A 19,425-nucleotide genomic window follows, 5' to 3' on the forward strand; every position below is an offset into this window, starting at 1 on the left:
AGTTATGTGAGAATGGTTAATAATCAGTGGTTAAATCTCCCACTCCTCCTAGATATGTACAGAGTTAAATCATTCACTCACACATTTCTCAATCATTCATTTATCCATTTGTAGAATGACAGTAATAACTCTAGAAGATTCCTGAGTATTTTTCTTTTCGTCTCTATGATATTTTATATCTGTATAATTTTTGTTTTGTTTTGTAACTTGTTAAATTTCTTTGAAAGACTTAACACACACACACACACACACACACACACACACACACAGAACCAGGTACACTATAAAACATCCTACTCATTAATCTAAAATTCAATTACAAAATATCAGCTTTTACAAGTTATGCTGGAAGGGATACAGAAAAGGTAGGAATCATTAGTCTAGTATTTGACCTATACAACTATAAAAGCAGACTCATTAAATTGTTAAAAACAAAATTCTACTACACATAAGGCATACACATCACATTTCACTTTAATCTTTAATGTGATTGCCAGCATAAAAGTAGATGGTTAAAGTATAGTTTACAAATTGGGATAATAAAATTAATGGAAATAAAAATGCCAAAATGAGATTCTTAAGTTAGATACAAAACTGGATTATGTCCTATTGACTCAAAAAAGTGGTTTTTTTAAAGCACTGTTTCTCCTGGATATCAAAAACTTAAAATGTCAGCTATATTACCTTCATTCACACTAACACATTAGGATACCACAATTTCAATTTTGGCAAAAGGTACGAACTCCTGGGTCAGAGGGAAAGGAGTTTAGCACTATGATACTGTGGGCAACATGAATATTATCAGCTCTCCATGACCAGATTTCTAGGACCAACAAATATGAACCTAGATGGATGCTGGACAACCACTGGATTATGTTACAGGAGGGTCACTGAGCTCAGGAAACTCAGTTCTTTCATTAAGGGTGCTAAGAAAGCCTGTCATTTTACTGCAGAGGGAAAAATTATCTTTATTAGACTAGAATGTAAGCATGGTTCCTTTGCTTGAGAGAATTACACTATTTCTATCTTCCAAGGCTGTAAACTAACTTGTACTTGCCTCTGAATAGTGGTACTATCTCCCATGATTGTTCACTGATGCCAACATTCTGGAAAAGAGAGTTCATAAGAAAGGAGAGGCAGCACTAGAAAGCTATGTAGAAAGGTAAGAGACAAATAGAGAATTGCTCCTCTATCATGCATCCTTCTTTTGTATGCTATTTTGGTTTCTAGAAAACTGTCCCATGGGTAAGCCACTTTGTTGGTGGTTGTCATCCATCTGACAGAGGCTCTATTTAATTAGTCTTCGAAAACATTCAATTAATGTTAAACACTCTAAGCAGAGATACTGACCTGTGTTGAGCTCAACCCATGGTTCCAGATCAACAAACAGAATAAACTCATGAACTATTATGGTCTATCTTGGCAGGTCAGGTGGCTTTCTCTTTAAGCTTCTATATTGACAGCTGCTCCAGTCAACCTGAGGCATTTCAAGTACAGCAGGAAGTATTAGTAATTGTGTAGACTCTTCCTTGGTCTTCATCTATCTGTCCATCATAACCCTGGCCAGTATACTGAACGAACCTGACAACTTCCAGGACTGAAGTGGCATCACTAATCATTTCAGCTGAAGTATGAGACAGATTTCATTCTACCTTTTCAAATTGGATGTTCACAGTACAGGGAAAAGTGCTTACAGAGTGTGCATAACTAACAAATCAGTTATCCCTCCAGGAAGCTCCTCCAAGTAGCCTAATTTAATTTCTAAGTACCAAATGTAGCCTCAATTTAGTGATGTCCTTCCAGTCATCTGGGGGGCTACATTATAATCTAGTGTCTCTTATGACCACTACTAAGGTACAAGTCAAGAATTTTTGGAAAGAAAACAAGTTGAATGCCTGGATTCCACAGATATACATATCTAAATATATATATATATATATATGTATATATATTTGTACTATATATATGTGTGTATTAAAATTATATATATATATATATATATATATATATATATATGGTTCATTGTGATATATTCATACTAGGACTAAGCATAATTTGGTAGATTTTGTTCCCTAGTACTTCTTCATCCCCTCCCCTCCTCCCTCTCTCTTGATCCCCTTTCTCTATTTTCTTGGACTCCCTCCTCTTTTTGTGGGATCCCTCTTTTCATAGTCCTCCCCTGCTTTCTCTCTAGCTTCTACATATGAGAGAAAACATTAACTTTACGAATCTGGATTATTTCACTTAGCAAGTTGTTTTCCAGTTTCATCCATTTACCAGCAAATGATAATTTCATTCTCATGCCAGAGTAATATACCATTGTGTGTATATGTTACATTTACTTTATTCATTCATCTGTTGATGGACAACTAGGCTGGTTCCATAATTGACAATTATAAATTGCACTGCTATAAACATTGGTATGTATGTATTATTTTAGTATGCTGATTTTAGCTATTTTGGTTAAATACCAAGGGGCAGGATAGCTGGACCCTATGGTAGTTCCATTTCTAGTCCTTTGAGGAACCCCCATACTGTTTTCCAAAGTGGTTACACTGATTTGCAGTCCCACTAACAATGTATGGTGGAATCTTTTTCCTTACATCTGGAGGAGGTTCTTTTTTTTTTAGATTGAAAAAAAGGGGGTATATTTAGAATTAGATAGCTGGATTCTGTTTAGATGATCCCAATTTTGTTGGCAACATCCATAGCATCATAATCAGGAGCCAGTCGAACGTATGCCTTCTTCTCTCCATCAGGCCTGATCAGGGTGTCAACCTTGGGCACATCAATGTCATAGAGCTTCTTTACAGCTTGTTTGATCTGGTGTTTGTTGGCCTTGACATCCACAGTGAACACGAGTGTGTTGTTGTCTCCAGTCTTCTTCATGACTGACTCAGTGGTCAGGGGGAGCTTGATGATGGCATACTGGTCAAGCTTGTTTCTCTTGGGGGCGCTCTTCCCAGGATATTTGGGCTGCCTCCAGAGCTGCAACGTCTTGGGTTTCCAGAAGGTAGGTGATGTGTGGATCTTCTTCTTCTTATGACTGTGGACACCCTTCAACACTGCCTTCTTGGCCTTCAAAGCTTTTGCTTTTGCTTCAGCTTTGGGAGGGGCAGGAGCTTCCTTCTTAGCTTTCAGCTCCTCTTGGTGAAAAGCTGGAGGAACTTCTTGAGAGCAGTCAGTCTATGGTGTCCTATTTATCTATGAAACCAACTGAATGGTATTTATCAAGCCCATGGGTGGGCTGAGCAATGGCTATGGGACTAGGGATGGGGAATATATTTGGAGATACTGATGAGTTTTACATGGAGGTTTCAGGAGTTGAGCCATCCTCTGATGTTTTCAATAAATTTCTAGTAAGGTTAAAGGCAATGGAAATCAAATAGTGGTCAGAGTAAGTGGGTTGAGAGTGGTGATTACTCAAACACAAAACAATTGTTTAGGAGAAGAACACTATGAAATTTTCTCAATGAGGATGCCTATAAGATTACTTATGTCTTACCTGTTCTATACCTCCCAAGCTGTAAGATGTTTTTAGCTCAGATGCGTGGATTATTTTATACCACTACAGCTAAACAAACAAACAAATAACTGTGCCTCAGTCCAGTAAATATGATTTCACTTCTGTTCTCAGGCATGCCCTTTTGCACCTAGATGTTGAGAAACTGGAAATGAGTTAAAGGCACTTTGATAAAATTTATGAGGCCCCATTATGTACCCATGATATACCTAGATGCCTGCTAACAGTAGCACATTGAGTATGCATTGAATACTCTGACTTTTGCCAACTGTTGAGTCCTTTTTGTGATGAAGGGTATACCACTGTCAGTTTTAATTATCTGTACAGTCAGATACATGACCCCCAGATGATTTTCAATAACCATAATTATGTGATCAAAGTAATGTGATTAATTCAGAACAGCAAGACATAAGAAGAAAACTTATTGGTGATGAAACATCATCAATAGCTTTGAGGAAAAAATCAAAGGTCAGTTAAATTCAGTCTGCTAATAGTAGACAGGATTAATACTGTCTGCAGTGTGATATCACTTATCATGAGAGATGTGTCAGATGAAATCTCAAGATAAGTTAGGAAATATTTTGAATCAAAAGAAAATGAAAACACAACATGCCAAAACTTATGGGATACAGAGATAATAGTGCTTAGAAGTTTAAATTCATAGTGCCTATATTTAAAAAAAAAAGAAAATCTGAAATAACTTAAATTCCCACCTTAAGAAGCAAAATAGACACAAATCTGGTGGATAGAAATAATAAAGATGAGAGTGGAAATTAATGAAATAGAGAATAGAAATACAATAGGGACATAATAAAAACCCCCAAACTGGTTCTTTGAATTATCACACACACACACACACACACACACACACACGCACACACACACAGCTGAAGCTAGATTGATGATTCATCAAGAAAAAGAATTGAGCAGACTTTATATTAGTAAAATTGGTAATGAAAGAGTATATATTATATAATGGTTGTTTTGAATTGTTAACTTGATTGTATTGAGAGATGCTAAAAATTAAGAGGCTTCTGGGAGTGTCAGTGAGGGTATGTCTAGAAATGCTTGGCATGTGGGACAGCCAACTGAAGCAGAGACTCTCCCTCGGTGAGGGCAGCACCATCCAAAAGGTTGGAGGTTTGGAAGGAATAAAAATTGGAAGAACATGGAAGCAACAGCAGATGCAAGCTCCATTCTTCTTGAAACAGTTCTTGATTGCTGCTGTATTCACCTGAGATATCAAACTCTTGCTCCTTCACTCTTCCAAGGTGGCCTCTGCCAGTGATTCTCCAGGGAGTTTTCAGAAACCTTGAGCCTCCGTCTGGGGTAGCAACTGGGGTAGCACGGTTAATCCCTCTTGTTCTGAAGCTTCAGCACCTTGGACTGTGCAGCTACTGGTTCCTCCATCTCTCCAACCTACAGATGGTCATTGTGGACTGTCTCAACTTCTGGCTGTGTAAGCCAATCTATTAAATCCTCCCTGTACAATCATACTTCCTGTTGGTTCTGTTCCTCTAGAAAACCCTGACTAGTACATATTACTACTGACTTTAAAGAATTAATAGAAATAAGGGAATAATAAGAACAATTAATTATGTACCAACAAATGAAATACCCTTTATGGAAATAAGTTTTAAAATGACATACACTACCACAATGGAATCAGGAATACACAATATGAACAAGCTTAAAAGAACAAAAACGATTCAATTTGTAATCAAACTCTTCACACGAAGAAAAGCCCAAGACAAGATGGAATCTGTCATGAATTCTACAAGATGTTCATAGTAGAAGCAACACCATTCTTTACAAACTCTCCCCAAAATTAGCAGAGAAGGGCTCCCTTCCCAACTCATTCTATGGGGCCAGCATGACATTACTACAAAACCAGGTATTGCTATCACAGAGAAAAACAGCAAAACTACAGATCAATATCTCATGAATATCTATGGAACAACCTTCAACAAAATACTAGCAAACAACAAATAGAAAGAATTATGTACAATGACCAAGTTGAATTTACTCCAGGAATTCAAGGTTCATTGAATAAGTAAAAATTAATTAATACATATACCATATTAATATGATACAGGACAAAAAACTATCATGATCATCTCAGTGGACATAGAAAAATCATTTGATAATACCCACCATCCACTCAAAAAATGGATGAAAGAACTAAATATAAAAGCTAAAGATACAAAATTTTTGGCAGAAAGGTTATTTGTGACCAAAGGTTGGGCAATAGTTTGTTAGAGATAAGCAACAAAAGAAAAACAAGAAAAAACAAGATAAAGTAGATTTTATTGAAATTAAATTAAATTTCTGTTGTGCTTCAAAGTTCATTGTCAAGGAAATAAAAAGACAACCACAAACTGGGAGAAAATATTTTTAAGACCAATATGCTTGATAAAATATTACAGGATATATAAATAAATCATGAAACTAACAGGAAAAAATAACCACCCAAAATGAGCAAAGGAGTTGAAAAGACATATCCTTAAAATAGTTATACCAGTGTCTAATAAGTGGTAAAATAATGCTCAACATAACTATTCATTAGGTAAATTCAAATCAGAACAATCAGATACCACTTTATATCCACTAGTAATAAAAACCAAAACAAACACAAAAAAGGAAAATAGAAAGTGTTGGAAAGTATATAAAGAAATATGAATAGTAATCAACTCAAATGATTTCCAATGATATTTGAAGTTCACAAATATTAATAATCTTTTTTAAAAAGATTACATTTTAATATAATTGAATGTTTATAATTTTGTACCTTAAAATTCTGAAATAACATAGCTGACTCATAAAGTGTATAAAATTTTAGATGATTTAAATTAGCTAGGCACTCCATGAGACAACAGAATTTTACTTAAAATGAAAATTCATGTGGAAAATGTTATAAATTTTGAGAAAATCAAAGGGAAGATAAAGGATTGTTTTTTAAAACAAAATTATCAAACCAGTTTGATTTATTCAAGGATTTACTAATATTCCTCAAGGAATAGTACAGTTAACTTGAATCCAAATGTATTTATTTCCCCAATATTTAAAAATGCTTCACTTATTTTTATATGTTATCATGTTTATTGTTCTTTAGTTTATTACCTCTTGGTGTTACTTCTTTCCTTTGAAGGTAGAGCTATTTGAATCAGATATTTCTATGGAGCCAACAAAAGAGAGTCTTATGATCAACTAACCTCTTAGGGTACCTGTTTTAGTCAGCTTTTTTGCTGATGTGACTAAAAGATCTGACAAGAACAATTAGAGAAGGAAAAGTTTATTTGGGGGCTCACAGTTTCAGAGGTTTCAGTCCTTAGATGGCCAACGCTAGGCCTAGGTCTGAGATGAGGCTGAATGTCATTTCTGAAGGGAGTTGTGGAGGAAAGTGACTCAAGACATTGCACTAGGAAGCAGAGAGAGATTAAGCTCTCCTCATGGGGAACAAAATATAAACCTCAAAGGCAAGCTCCCAATGACCCACCTCCTCCAGCCACACCCTACCTGCCTAAATCACCACTCAGTTAATCCCTGTCAGGGGATTAATGCATTGATTAGGTTAAGGCTCTCATAACCCAATCATTTCACCTCTAAACTTTCTTGCATTGTCTCACACATGAGCTCTGGGGGGGACACCTCCTATCTACACCATAACAGTGCCCCAAAATAAAGTGTTTCTCATTTCCAGAGATTTGGCCGCATCAACTTGACAACTTCGGTCATGGAACAAAAGCAAATACAAAAGAGCTCTGGAAGAAAACAGGAATGCAGAAAAGTGAGGAAAGACTTCCTCCTAAGAACGTTAGCAAAAAAGAGAAATTTTATAGTTAAATTGTCACAACTTTTGTTAAGTGTATTCATTCTTATTGGATGGGAGTGATGAAAACTGTTAATTTATGAGTAATATGGTAACCCTCAAGTTGTGAGGAAAAATCCAACAAGGTACCATGTAAAACAACATTCACATCAATCCTTATGTTGATTAATAAAAGAACTAGAATTTTTTTTAATGAGTAGAAAGATAGTTTTTCCTCCATCTACCTAATGTTAAAAAAAATAATACCATAGAAAGATAAATAATGGTTTGAGGGAGAACAAAACATTAGATGTGCTGGGGTTGGGGGGGCAATTACATATCTCTGTTCAGCTACAATGCCCTGTAAAATGCTTACTGTCTGCTTTAGTTATTGCTTTAGTTAATTAATGACTGTGCTCCACTCTGTCAATCTGAGCACTCTGGATCCTATGTTGGTGTGATGACATCTACAACCAGGTACTCATTGGAAACCCATTTTATGCTATCTTTTAAAGTACTAAGTTTCTTTATTGATTGAACAAAAATATCGATAATGAAACAAACATTCTACGTAAAATAATCTTAAAACATTTTTTAACCCTCAGTGGTGGATCAAAGGCATCATTAAAAAATGCTTTGTGCCATACCATCACTAAAAGTCTGCACAAATTGCAAAGGGAGAGAAACTTTTATATTATTGAAATATCTTTACCAGGGTGGAAAATAAAACAGATACCAAATGATCTTTATATCATCAGGAATTAAAGTTCAAAATTACCAAATTAATAAATTATCCTGTATAATAAGCATATTGCACAGATTTTAAATAGTGCTAAATTCTGCATTGGAACAATAAGTGAATAATTTTAAATAGTATATAATCAATGATATACTTGATTAATGTATTTGAAATTATATAAAACTTATAGATCATGGGCTACACATGATCTTGATATAAAGATTTGATTGTATATCTTCAAAGTTCAGATGCTAAAAGCTATTCCCAATGTAGACATAGTGGCTTTAGGTAGTACAGACATTTTAGTGTATTTCATATGATGTGGAATTAGTAAAATTTAATATCTTACTTGAAATATTAAATGTCACAAAATTGAAAACTACTGTGGATCAGTGAAATAAAAGTGACTGTTTATTGAAGTTACTAATACCTACATGCATACCACATTCAGTGATTTCCAAATTCTCATGTTTTCTTTCACCCCTTAAATTTATAATTGCTTCTTTGCTATTAAACTTATTAACATTATCTTTAACAATTTAAAGTGTACAATAAATATGCAAACGTTAATAATGTTAGCAATGCTATATTTTACTTTGCTAATGAGAAATTTTCAGCAAGAACATTTTTCTTCAAGAATCTTTACCTGAAAATATTATAAAAAACATGAACTTTTGTGTGATAAGTAAACAATATTGGTCAAGGTATGAACTCCCCAGGATAAGACAGTAATTAAAATTGATTTGCCAAGTGGCTAACTAGCCCAATTTCCTATGTGGTTCTGAAAAAAAATGCACAAAAAGTTAAACTTGGACAAGTGCATATCCAAAGATTGAGAATAAGATTTCTGGAACTGTGAATATAGCTCAGTTGTAGAGTGCTTGGCTCACAAGCACAAGTGTCGGGGTTTCGGCCGGACCCCTGGCCCTAGGTGGAGCCTGGCCAAGATGGCGCCTGGCAAGCTGCCAGTGAGGTTGAAAAACTGCTATTCTGCACGTATACAACTAACTTCACCTTGAGGAAGTCTCAGTAATTGGTCAGGGCCTCTGCATGATTCTTGCGTGATTCTTAGGTGCTTCAAGTTATACCCATATACGTCTATCTTCTCCCCACATATCATGAATATTCTAATTAGTTGATATAACCTATATAAGTGACAATAACTTCCCAAAAGGGGAGGAAATAAAAAGAAGAATCAGCTGTTAATAAAGAAGCTTGCCACCCATCACGTCTCCGGGTCGTTCTTGCTGGCGAGAGCGACAAGTGGTGCTGAACCCCGGGAATCTTACGTGCCGCGGAGAGGTGAGTGAGGTGAGCAACGATCCGTGAAAGTGTGCACCCAGATCTGTCAGTGGACAGGGAAGTTTCCTAGAGACGAGAATACTGTGATTGCGATAAAGTTCCTAGGAACGAGAGGTTAAAGTTTCCTCAAAAAATGGGGAACGAGGTTGCTAGATGTAGAATGGAAGGTCCCTTGAAAGAAATTCTTAAAGCTAACGGCACTTCCTTAAAGACAAACTGCTTGGGCATTTTTAAAGCAGGTAGAGGAGATTTCACCTTGGTTTCTGGAAGAAGGATTGTTAACTATCCCACAGTGGGAACACCCGGGGGAAGATTTAAAGCGCTGTCCGGTAACGCTCCCAGGGACGTTAGCAGTTTGGTCATTAGTCAGAACTTGTTTGCGTTCCCCTCGGGAGGCTTTACAAAAGGCAGTTGCGCAGGGAGAGGAAGTGTTAGAAAAGGTAAAAGAAGAGTCACAAAAGGGCTCTGTTAGCACTCAGTCAGATTCTGATGAGAGCGAAGAGGGACTCTCAGAAATGGAGTTAAATAAAATTAGTGAAGAAACAAAGTGTTCTCAAGCTGGTTCAATTAGTCAACAGGCATTAAGGGAATTGGAGGGCATAGGGCAGCAGCTAGAAGACAAAAAAAAGGCGTTACAAAAAAAAGAGTTACTCAAAAGAGTTGAGCTTACAAAAATATGCAGTGGTGCAGTGGAAAAAAAAAAAAAAAAAAAAAAGGAGAAAGTACAAATAAAACCACAAACAGAGCACAAAGAGAAAAATCAGTTTAGGGGAGGGTCCCCCTAGGCAGAGAGCTCAGCAGCTCCATTCCTTAAAAGTAGTAAAAAATAATGTTTTGTGATTTTCTGCATTCAAACCTAACCTGATTTCTCAACCAGGTAAAAAAGGGGTTAAAAAGTAAAGTCCTGGGTGATCCTCCCTCCCCCTGCCACATTGGAATGTGACTACAGCGTCTCAAGGAGAAAAGGGGGGTAACCTAAAGATAAGAAGAAAAGAAGAAAAAAAGTGTCCGTTTTAAATTCCTGGGCCGCTGCATAAAACTGACTTATTCTTCAGGATTCTTGTTTTGTTTTGTTTTTTTTCTTTAATGCTGTATTTTTGAGCTCATAATTTTAATCCTACATACCTAGGTTAATGATTTTATTTTTGATCAGTTCTATTTTTTATTCAACTGAAGTTTTTGAACAGCTGTTTCATTGCAATGAACATTTACCTATAAAGTTACAAGGCCTTTAATTTTGTGTTATATGTTATGTTGTGCTGTCTAATGTCATGTTTTGTCTGCGTCAAAACTGAGAGCTCTTAAATTAAAATTTAAAAATGGATCCAAATACTTTTATTCACGTGATTTAAAAGGGTTCAATTCAAATTGAGTAAACTAATAAAAGTAAAATATTTTTAAAAATAACTTACAAGTCTCCAGGTGGTCAAACTAATGAAATGTTAATGTTAAACAATGTCTAATATCAATTGCTTCTAGGACTTTTCTTCAGCAGGAAAGAGGCAACGGATCCTGTTCAGGACACTTGTCTGATATCTTGGTTTTTATAAAATAAATAAATTGGAGTTAACATGTATGGGATTACTCAAATGTGTTTGTAGAGACTTCTGGTTAATTTACAAAGTTAAAATGCTAATTGTTAAATAACATCAAGTACTCTTAACTCCTCAAATTCCATGGGGTATCATACTTAAACATTATTGGTGTTTTCATAGGTTGGTAAATAAAAGGGTTTAAACTTGCTTTGTGTCATCACTAAACTAAAAACAAGGTTACTAAGAGTTATATCCTAACAAGTGGAATTCTATATATAAAGGGTCCCAAAAGTTTCAACTGTGTTTCAATTAAGAGTACTATAAACAACAAAATATTTAATCTTATTAAAATAGGGTGATTTATCTAAATTCAGAAATTTCATAAGAGTTGTTTCAGAATGTGAACAAAAAGGGGTCAACAAATAGGGAAGAGAAAATAAAAGGTTCTGGGTTTAAAAATGTATTTAATAAAAAAGAAAAGAAAATGTTTCTGGATAAAAAAGTCTGTGTGTAACAAAGGGCAAGTTTCAACAAGTCTGTGTGTAACTAAGTTGGTTGTGTGTATGTAAAACAGCTAAAGCTATTTAAGGTTTTTCCTAAGGTGAAATACTAATGTTCTGATATAAGCCAAAGTTTAATCTATATGGTAAAATGACATGGTAAAATGACAAGGATTTCTTAGAAACACCAATTCATTCTTAACTTTGTGTCTCTTAAGTTTTATTAAAAATAGGGGTTTATACAATTATGGTTAAGCAACTGTTAAAAATTTGTACTACGTTATAAAGTCTAAATTTTTCTTTAAAAACTAAAATTGGTAAGAACCAATTCCTCACTAAAATTAAAATAACTCTAACCACAGATGTACCTTATAACCCACAAAAACAAGGTATTGTTGAACATACACATCTCACCCTCAAAAATGCTCTTTATAAACAAAAAGGGGGAATAGAGGAGACCTTCAGGTCCCCTAAAGATAAACTTTCTCTTTGTCTCTTTGTTTGGGGTTTTTTAACTCTGGGAAATAAGGGTAACTCGGTGCTTTACTGGAGCTGCGGCTCAGTTTGTGTGTTTCCACGGAATAAACTAACTTACTACCTCTTTTTAGTCTCTTAGGAGGAACAGTTCAACTATGTAACAAAACAACTGCTTCTTTCAATTGTACTTTAGATTTGTGCTAAAATGCTTCTAGGTTCCTGCTGACAGACTTAATGTGTGTTCCTACCTTCCTACCAGTCCCAGTCTCTGTTACAGATGCAAAATTGCCAGTGTTACTATCAAGAAACAGGAGAGAATTTGACATCACAGCGGCTATGGTCACTGCAATAGTGGTTTCTGCAACAGCAGCACTAGCAACTGCCATACCTACAGCAACAGCAGTCAATCACTTGGCCGAAAATATAGCTGCAGCCTTACAGACTAAAGAGACCCTAAACCAACATCTAACAGCAGGCATACTCCTTATGAACCAGCGAGTGGACTTACTTCAAGAACAAATGGACATTTTGCAGGAACTGTTAAGCGTAGGATGCATTTATCACCTAAGAGGACTTTGTGTTACACCCATAGCTTATCATAACTTCAGCTATGCAGCAAATTTGTCTAGAATCTTGTCTGTTCAGCTACGTTCCAACTGGTCTTATGAATTTGATAATCTTACAGTTATTCTTAGATCTCAAATTGTTAGCCTTAATGCTACTAGAGTTGATGTAGCTCCAATGTCTGAAGTGCTAAATTGGTTATCCTCCTCTTTCAGTTTTATTAAGCAGTGGGCTGGTATGGGAGCATTATGCATGCTTATGATCATTGCTGTTATCTTCCTCTCACGCACTATCATGCGTGTGCGCCAGAGTCAAGCGAGAGATCGTATCATCTTCCATCAGGCCATGGCTGCCCTAGAGGCCGGCAGCTCCCCACAAGTGTGGCTCGCGAGGCTGGACCATTGACCAGACGGGTAAGGTAGTAGGTAACGCCGTACCAACCTAAGACAGGAGCTGTAGCATGCTCTGCAGTTATCCGATGACGGGTAAGGACGGTGGTTGACCACTCCGCCTAAGACAGGCTTGGTCCCGAGCTTTTCTTTTAAAAGAAAAAAGGGGGAACTGTCGGGGTTTCGGCCGGACCCCTGGCCCTAGGTGGAGCCTGGCCAAGATGGCGCCTGGCAAGCTGCCAGTGAGGTTGAAAAACTGCTATTCTGCACGTATACAACTAACTTCACCTTGAGGAAGTCTCAGTAATTGGTCAGGGCCTCTGCATGATTCTTGCGTGATTCTTAGGTGCTTCAAGTTATACCCATATACGTCTATCTTCTCCCCACATATCATGAATATTCTAATTAGTTGATATAACCTATATAAGTGACAATAACTTCCCAAAAGGGGAGGAAATAAAAAGAAGAATCAGCTGTTAATAAAGAAGCTTGCCACCCATCACGTCTCCGGGTCGTTCTTGCTGGCGAGAGCGACACACAAGGCCCTGGGTTCAATCCCCAGCACCACAAAAAAAAAAAAAAAAAAAAAAAAAAAAAAAAGAAATTCTGGTAATTGAAAAATATGTTATCTCATAAATAGCCATGTTGGAGCAGAGTGGTCTGGGAAATATAGACTAGGATCAGAGTTACTCAATGTTGGAGAAAAAAATAAAATCCATATTTGATCAGATCAGAGGCTTTCTTTTCTGGCAAATTTTATTTTAGGTATATTACATATTTTTTCTCATTTAATCCCATTTCAATGTTGAATAGTAGTAGTATAACATCTATTACTATTACATCTTGCAGGGAAAATGAAACTGTGGTTAAGGATTAAATATCTTTCCTAAGATTATATAACCAGTAAGTAGTAGAACTGATATTCAAATCTTAATCTCTGTCATCAAGGATTGTGCTCTTGGTATTATGCTAACTGATTTCTGGATTCCAGAAAAATCCCATTGACTGTAGTCCTTTGACTACAAAATTTTTCTGTGGCATTTTCATTAAAATTTTAGTTCACCCACATCATGGATCATGGTAACTACAGATGACATTCAAATATAAATAAGACCTCTTGTAATCTTCCCTAGGGGAGATTTTTGTATAGTATTTCATCTTTTTTAGCATGAGTATAGTGGAAATAAAAATAAAATAAATCTGGAAGGAATTTTTGGAATGGGCCTGAGATGGATCTTCATAACTCTTATTTCTATATCTTGAGCATTCTACCTAACCTCTTTCCTGTCACAGGACCTTTGCAAACGCTCTTCCACCTTTCTTCAATAATCTTATTCCATAATCTGAGTGGAAAATGATTTTTCATCCTTTAGGACTCAGCAATATGTCTTCTCTTTAAAGACCTTTTCCCTTATAACTCCATTCAGAGTTACTTGCTATCACATATTATTTGTTTTCTATTACTTACGACAGTTGAGAAAAATTTTATTTTTGTGTGTTTGTCTTCTACTAGAATGTTATTTCCATGGGAGAAGGAGTCATATATATTACCTTGCTCAGTACTATGTTCTCAAAACCTATGAGGGTATCATGTGCTCAAAAACAATATTTTAATTAATGATATTAAAGACAAAGAAAAAACCTCTTTTGCTTTCAATTTCTTCATTAAGAAATTGGGACAAGGACCTTGCATTTTGAGGATGATGCTATCCTGCATTTCTAACAAGGTGATTATGAATGTAATACGGTACGTCTTACAAAAAAGCACATTGCACACTCCCAAATATTGTACAGATGCTGAATAAACTAAGTGAAATATGTCTTCAATATGGCTCCATCACCTGTTTGGATCTTGTTGTCTCATTCTTCCAACATCATATATTCAAATGCCTTTATGTTGCTTCCTGATTGAATAAGACCCTGATCCCATTCTGTCACAGCTGACCTTTTCTTCTTGAAGTGGTAACTAACCAGGTGGGCATATTAGGACCTCAACTCATGAAAAACTCACTTGCTATTTCATGTTCCTGTACCCAGAGAGTATTGTAAAGTGACTGATTTGTCAACTTGATGCATTTTAGAAAAATATATTGGTAACAGTTTCATGGTTTAGCTTCTTCCAGAATTGCTTTATTTTAAACTGAGACTTTACTAAGTGACATGTGAACATAATGAGTCCCATTATATTAATTTGTGGTAAAGGTGAAGCACATAAACAATTAAATCTTTGGGAGGATGTTTGCACCTTTGTTTTTTGTTTGTTCATTTGTGTTTTTGTTTTGATACTGGGGATTGAACAAAGAGTATTTTACCACAGCTACATCCCCAGTACTTTTCTGTTTTGCATTTTGAGACAGAGTCTTGCTAAGTTGCTGAAGTTCTTTCTAAAATTGCTGAAATTGACCTTGAATTCGAAAATGTGATCCTCTTCCTTCAGCTGCCCGAGTCCCTGGGATTACAGGTATGCACCACTGCACCGAGTTCAAATTGGCTTCTGTTTTGCCCAGTGCTTCAGAAGGAAAACTAATGTGGACATAAATTTATTTTTCTATGAAAATATGGACAATTTTTTCTTAGAACAACTGATATCTTTTATGATATAATCCTCAATCTGTGGTTTGTGGTTTTCTTGTGTTATCTATAAAACCGTCATAATTTGTAAGAGGCCATGTTTAATGAAGACTCTACACTTAAGGTGGTTGCATATAACATAGAAATAGGATGTAAAGTAAGAGGTTTCATATAAGCAAATATCTAGATCTCTGTGGATCACCCTTTGCTTCCCTGGCATAAAACTTGTTTCTTAAAACAGCAATGTCATTTTCCTCCTGACAAACAAAATTAATATCTCTCCAGTTAAATATTCCTTTCAATATGTAGCTCTTTGACCTCATATTGCATTGAGCCCTGGATAATGGCCTAGAAGAGAGGAGAGGCAGGGGTTTCCATTCTTAAGCAGTGAAACATTACAGAAGGCTTACCCCAAAGTTTTGCTTTGTTTTTTGTTTTTCTGTCTATGCTGTGAAAGAGTTGTTTTCTGCTAGAATAACAGAAAAGCCTGAATTAAACTGAGCAGGGGTGCAGAAGTAGACAGATCCTTGTTTGGAAAGAGATGCTAATAGTTCATTAATGCTGCTCCAGAGTTGGAAAAAGAGAACATTCTGTTATCATTTCTATTACACAGGTTCAATAATTGAAGATGAACAAGTCCAATAAGATTTTGCTCTGAAATACCACCTTTTTCCCTATGGTTCTTAAACATTAATTTACAAAGAACATAATAGAAAATAATTATAGCATTCTCCAGAATAATTCGATGAAAAGTTGCAGATAATGAGATAGTTTTTCACTCTTAAATTTTAACTTCAAATTAGATCAGCAGTGACCTGCAGGCAATTCAGATCTTTGTAAAATGAGTCTTTCATCCAATACCCCTTCAAGGCTTTGGTTTTCTTTCAAAGCTAATGTTTCTTCTGATTTCCTTCTGAAAGAATAAAATAAAAAAACTGAGAATGAATTATGCTCATAGCTGAATTCTGTAAATATCTTCATATTCCTTACTGGTAGCTGTTCTTAGAGATTTGAATTTAAGACAGAACATTTTAGGAGTATATCCTTAGAATCTATAATTTCAAACTCAGTTTCCCAGGAAGTTGTTAAGCTGGCAAAGCTGAGACCTGTTGTGATCCCCTTTGTTTTTGCTTAATTATGTGTTTTGCTGCGGCCACAAGTCTTCTAGTTAGACTTTAGTTATTGATTTGTGTACATGTAGCCTTATCTTTGTGCTTACTCAAGGCTAGAGCTCTATACAGAGATCCTTTGGAAACATCCCACTCTTGGGCTATTTTGTTATTCTGGTAACACTAATAGAGACCATTTTTATCTACTTCTTCCTAGGTCCCTCTGATAAATTGGAATATTTGAGAAACATATGATAACTCTTTTATGATATTATTTTTAATGCCAGTTTGGGATAGGATGTTTAATATTCAACTTATTACTGAACCCATGATGATGTAATCCTATCTTAAGAGGTAAAAATATTACATAATTCAGATTTAAAGAAGTATGATGTATATCCTGATCTCAAATAGTTGAATTCATCAGACAAAAGGTATTAAATGCATGAGTATATAAGTTTAAAAAACCATGCATTGAATAGTAACATAAAAATAAAGATTATTACGATTACTACAATACTATTACAGGTTAATTGCCAAATAAATGATATAGGCATTAGGTACAAGGATCAGAATTTCCTTGTTTCCATGAATCAGTGCCAGGGACTCTGAACATTAACAAGGTCTGTCCGAGTAATCAATAAGTTTGACTAATGGAGTGACATAGGTGGACTAAAGTATAAACTATAGGGCAGATGTAACAGCTTGGTTACTTTAATACTTCTTTCTGGAATAACATAACATGCCCCAGGAAAGAGTATATTAGTGAAAAGTTTCAGAATCCATAATTAGTCATGATTAAAACAAATGCAGATCTTCTTTATCTGTTTTTAAGCATTTATAAAAGATCTGTCATTACTATCTTTTGTGATTACTCAATGAATAAATATTAATTAGTGCCTAGTATATTTTGGGTAGTGTACTTCGTTAGAGATACAATGGTGAACAAGGCACGCATCACAGTTGCCTTTATTGAGTATAAAGCCTAGAAGTAAATTAGACATGAAGTGGAAAAACTGAATCTAAACATATAAATATGTAAAATTCCCATAAATATTCAACAAATATTTATTGAACTCATGAGTCTGTGCTTAGAGTCCCTAAATTTAAAAAGATCTGGGCTAGGGATATAGCTGGTAGAGTGCTTGCCTAGCATGCACAAGGTCCTGTGTTCAATTCTTATTGCCACCAAAATAAAAAATAAAAATATTCTTTCCTATTTGGAGCTTTGATTTCTATTCTTGGAATGGGAGTAGATAATAATATAATATGCATATATGTATATTTACACATATACATAAACATACACTGTGTACACACACTATGTACTTGAAGCTGGTAAATGCTATGGGGAAGCAGGAAGAAGAGCAATAGATAAGAGGGTCTGAGACTGAGAAGGACTGGTAGGGGTGGGCGACTCTTTTGAACAGAACTTGGTATACTGCATTGAGAAAATGACACTGAGAAACAGGTGAAGAATATCTATGTGGATTTGTTGGAGGAGAGAGTGCTCTAGGCATAAGGAACAAACAGTGCAGTAGCTGTATGGTAGGAGTTTGCTTAAATATTTGAGAGAAAACAAGGAGGGCATCATGACTGGAGAATGAACAAGGGAAATTGGTTGGAGATGAAGGGAGAGAGCTACAGGGAGGGGGTAGAGGATGTGGGGGTTAGTAGGCCATTGTAATGGAGAGCCCTTAGAGAGAGCTGGGCACAACAGCGACATGATCTGAGTGTTGCAATCTGACCTGTATAGTCAAAGGACCATTCTGTCTGTGATGCTCTGATTTAACTTCATGGAATTTGGCTTATTGGAGCAAAAATTCTCTGAGGATATTATTGAAATCATTCATATAAGAAGCAATGGTGGATTGGAGCACAATAGAAATAGTAGAAACAATAGAAAACAGTGAGAATGTATTTTAAGGGAAAAACAAACAAGATTTTTTAACAGATTGGATATAGGACCTAAGAAAAAGAAGATTATTTTTCCCCACTGAATAAATGGAAAGATAGAATATTCATCCACACAGATGGAGAAGGCTGCGGGAGGCCAGGTCAGGGAGTTGGAGGGGTGGGCACCATCATTCATTTTTGTATTTTTCTGAGTTTGAGATGTTGTGGTTAGACACCCAACTGGAGATTCCAGTAGGCAGTTTAATAAACAAATCCCTGGTGTTGGGAAGTGTTTCCAGCTGAAGATTCACAATAGATGGCATTTAAACTCTGAGACTGAACGAGGTCACCCAGAGAATGAGCAGAGGTAACAAGACAAGAGACAGAGCTGTGTTCTACTCTAACATGATAGTCAGGGAGAAGATGAAACACTAAAGGAAATGAGTAAGGAACAATGAATGAAGTAGGAGGAAAACTAAATGAGCAGTAATACTGATTAAATGGTATGATTCATTACTACAAAATAAGCCTTCAGATAAGATAGTTCTTTAAATGAGTTACATTTATGACTGTAAAAAGTTCTGTGGTTCTGATTTTCATGTGCCACCTTACCACAGCCATCTTCATTGTTGCCATCACTAATGGGCCCTCCCTACAAAGGTTTCACACAGAGAGCACCTGCTTTCTCTCCGTCACAGAATAATGTCAGGAGGCAGACCTAGCTATATTGGGCTACCTTCCTTTCCTCAACCTCCTAGACCACCTGTGGATTAATGTCAGAATCAGCTTCTCCTTGTATCCATAGAACATTAGGCTTTGCAAAGGCTTTGATTAATTTTAATCTGAGAGCTTTATGGTGCTTCTATTTTAAAGCTTTGAAAATGTTCAGAAACTTTGTAACCAACCACCATGCTCCCATTTACAATTTATTTTTGACACTTTTGGTGTTTTTCAATTTGAGATTTTTTTTCCTTGAGACAGGCCAAACTTTGTAATGATGATTAACAAGAAC

The 19,425-nt window shown here is 35.8% G+C and overlaps 1 protein-coding gene across 1 annotated transcript in view; it reads right to left on the reverse strand.

Moving 5' to 3' along the window:
• Positions 1–2,676: 2,676 nt before the first annotated feature.
• The window catches only part of LOC124982850 (60S ribosomal protein L23a-like), a 69,057-nt gene continuing 52,308 nt past the window's right edge, over positions 2,677–19,425 (reverse strand). Inside the window, exon 2 of the mRNA XM_047549750.1 lies at positions 2,677–3,186. Coding sequence (XP_047405706.1) covers positions 2,677–3,186 — 510 coding nt within the window. The remainder of the gene's footprint in view (positions 3,187–19,425) is intronic.

The sequence above is a fragment of the Sciurus carolinensis genome, chromosome 4 (genome assembly GCF_902686445.1).
Source record: "Sciurus carolinensis chromosome 4, mSciCar1.2, whole genome shotgun sequence".
NCBI classification, from domain to species: domain Eukaryota; kingdom Metazoa; phylum Chordata; class Mammalia; order Rodentia; family Sciuridae; genus Sciurus; species Sciurus carolinensis.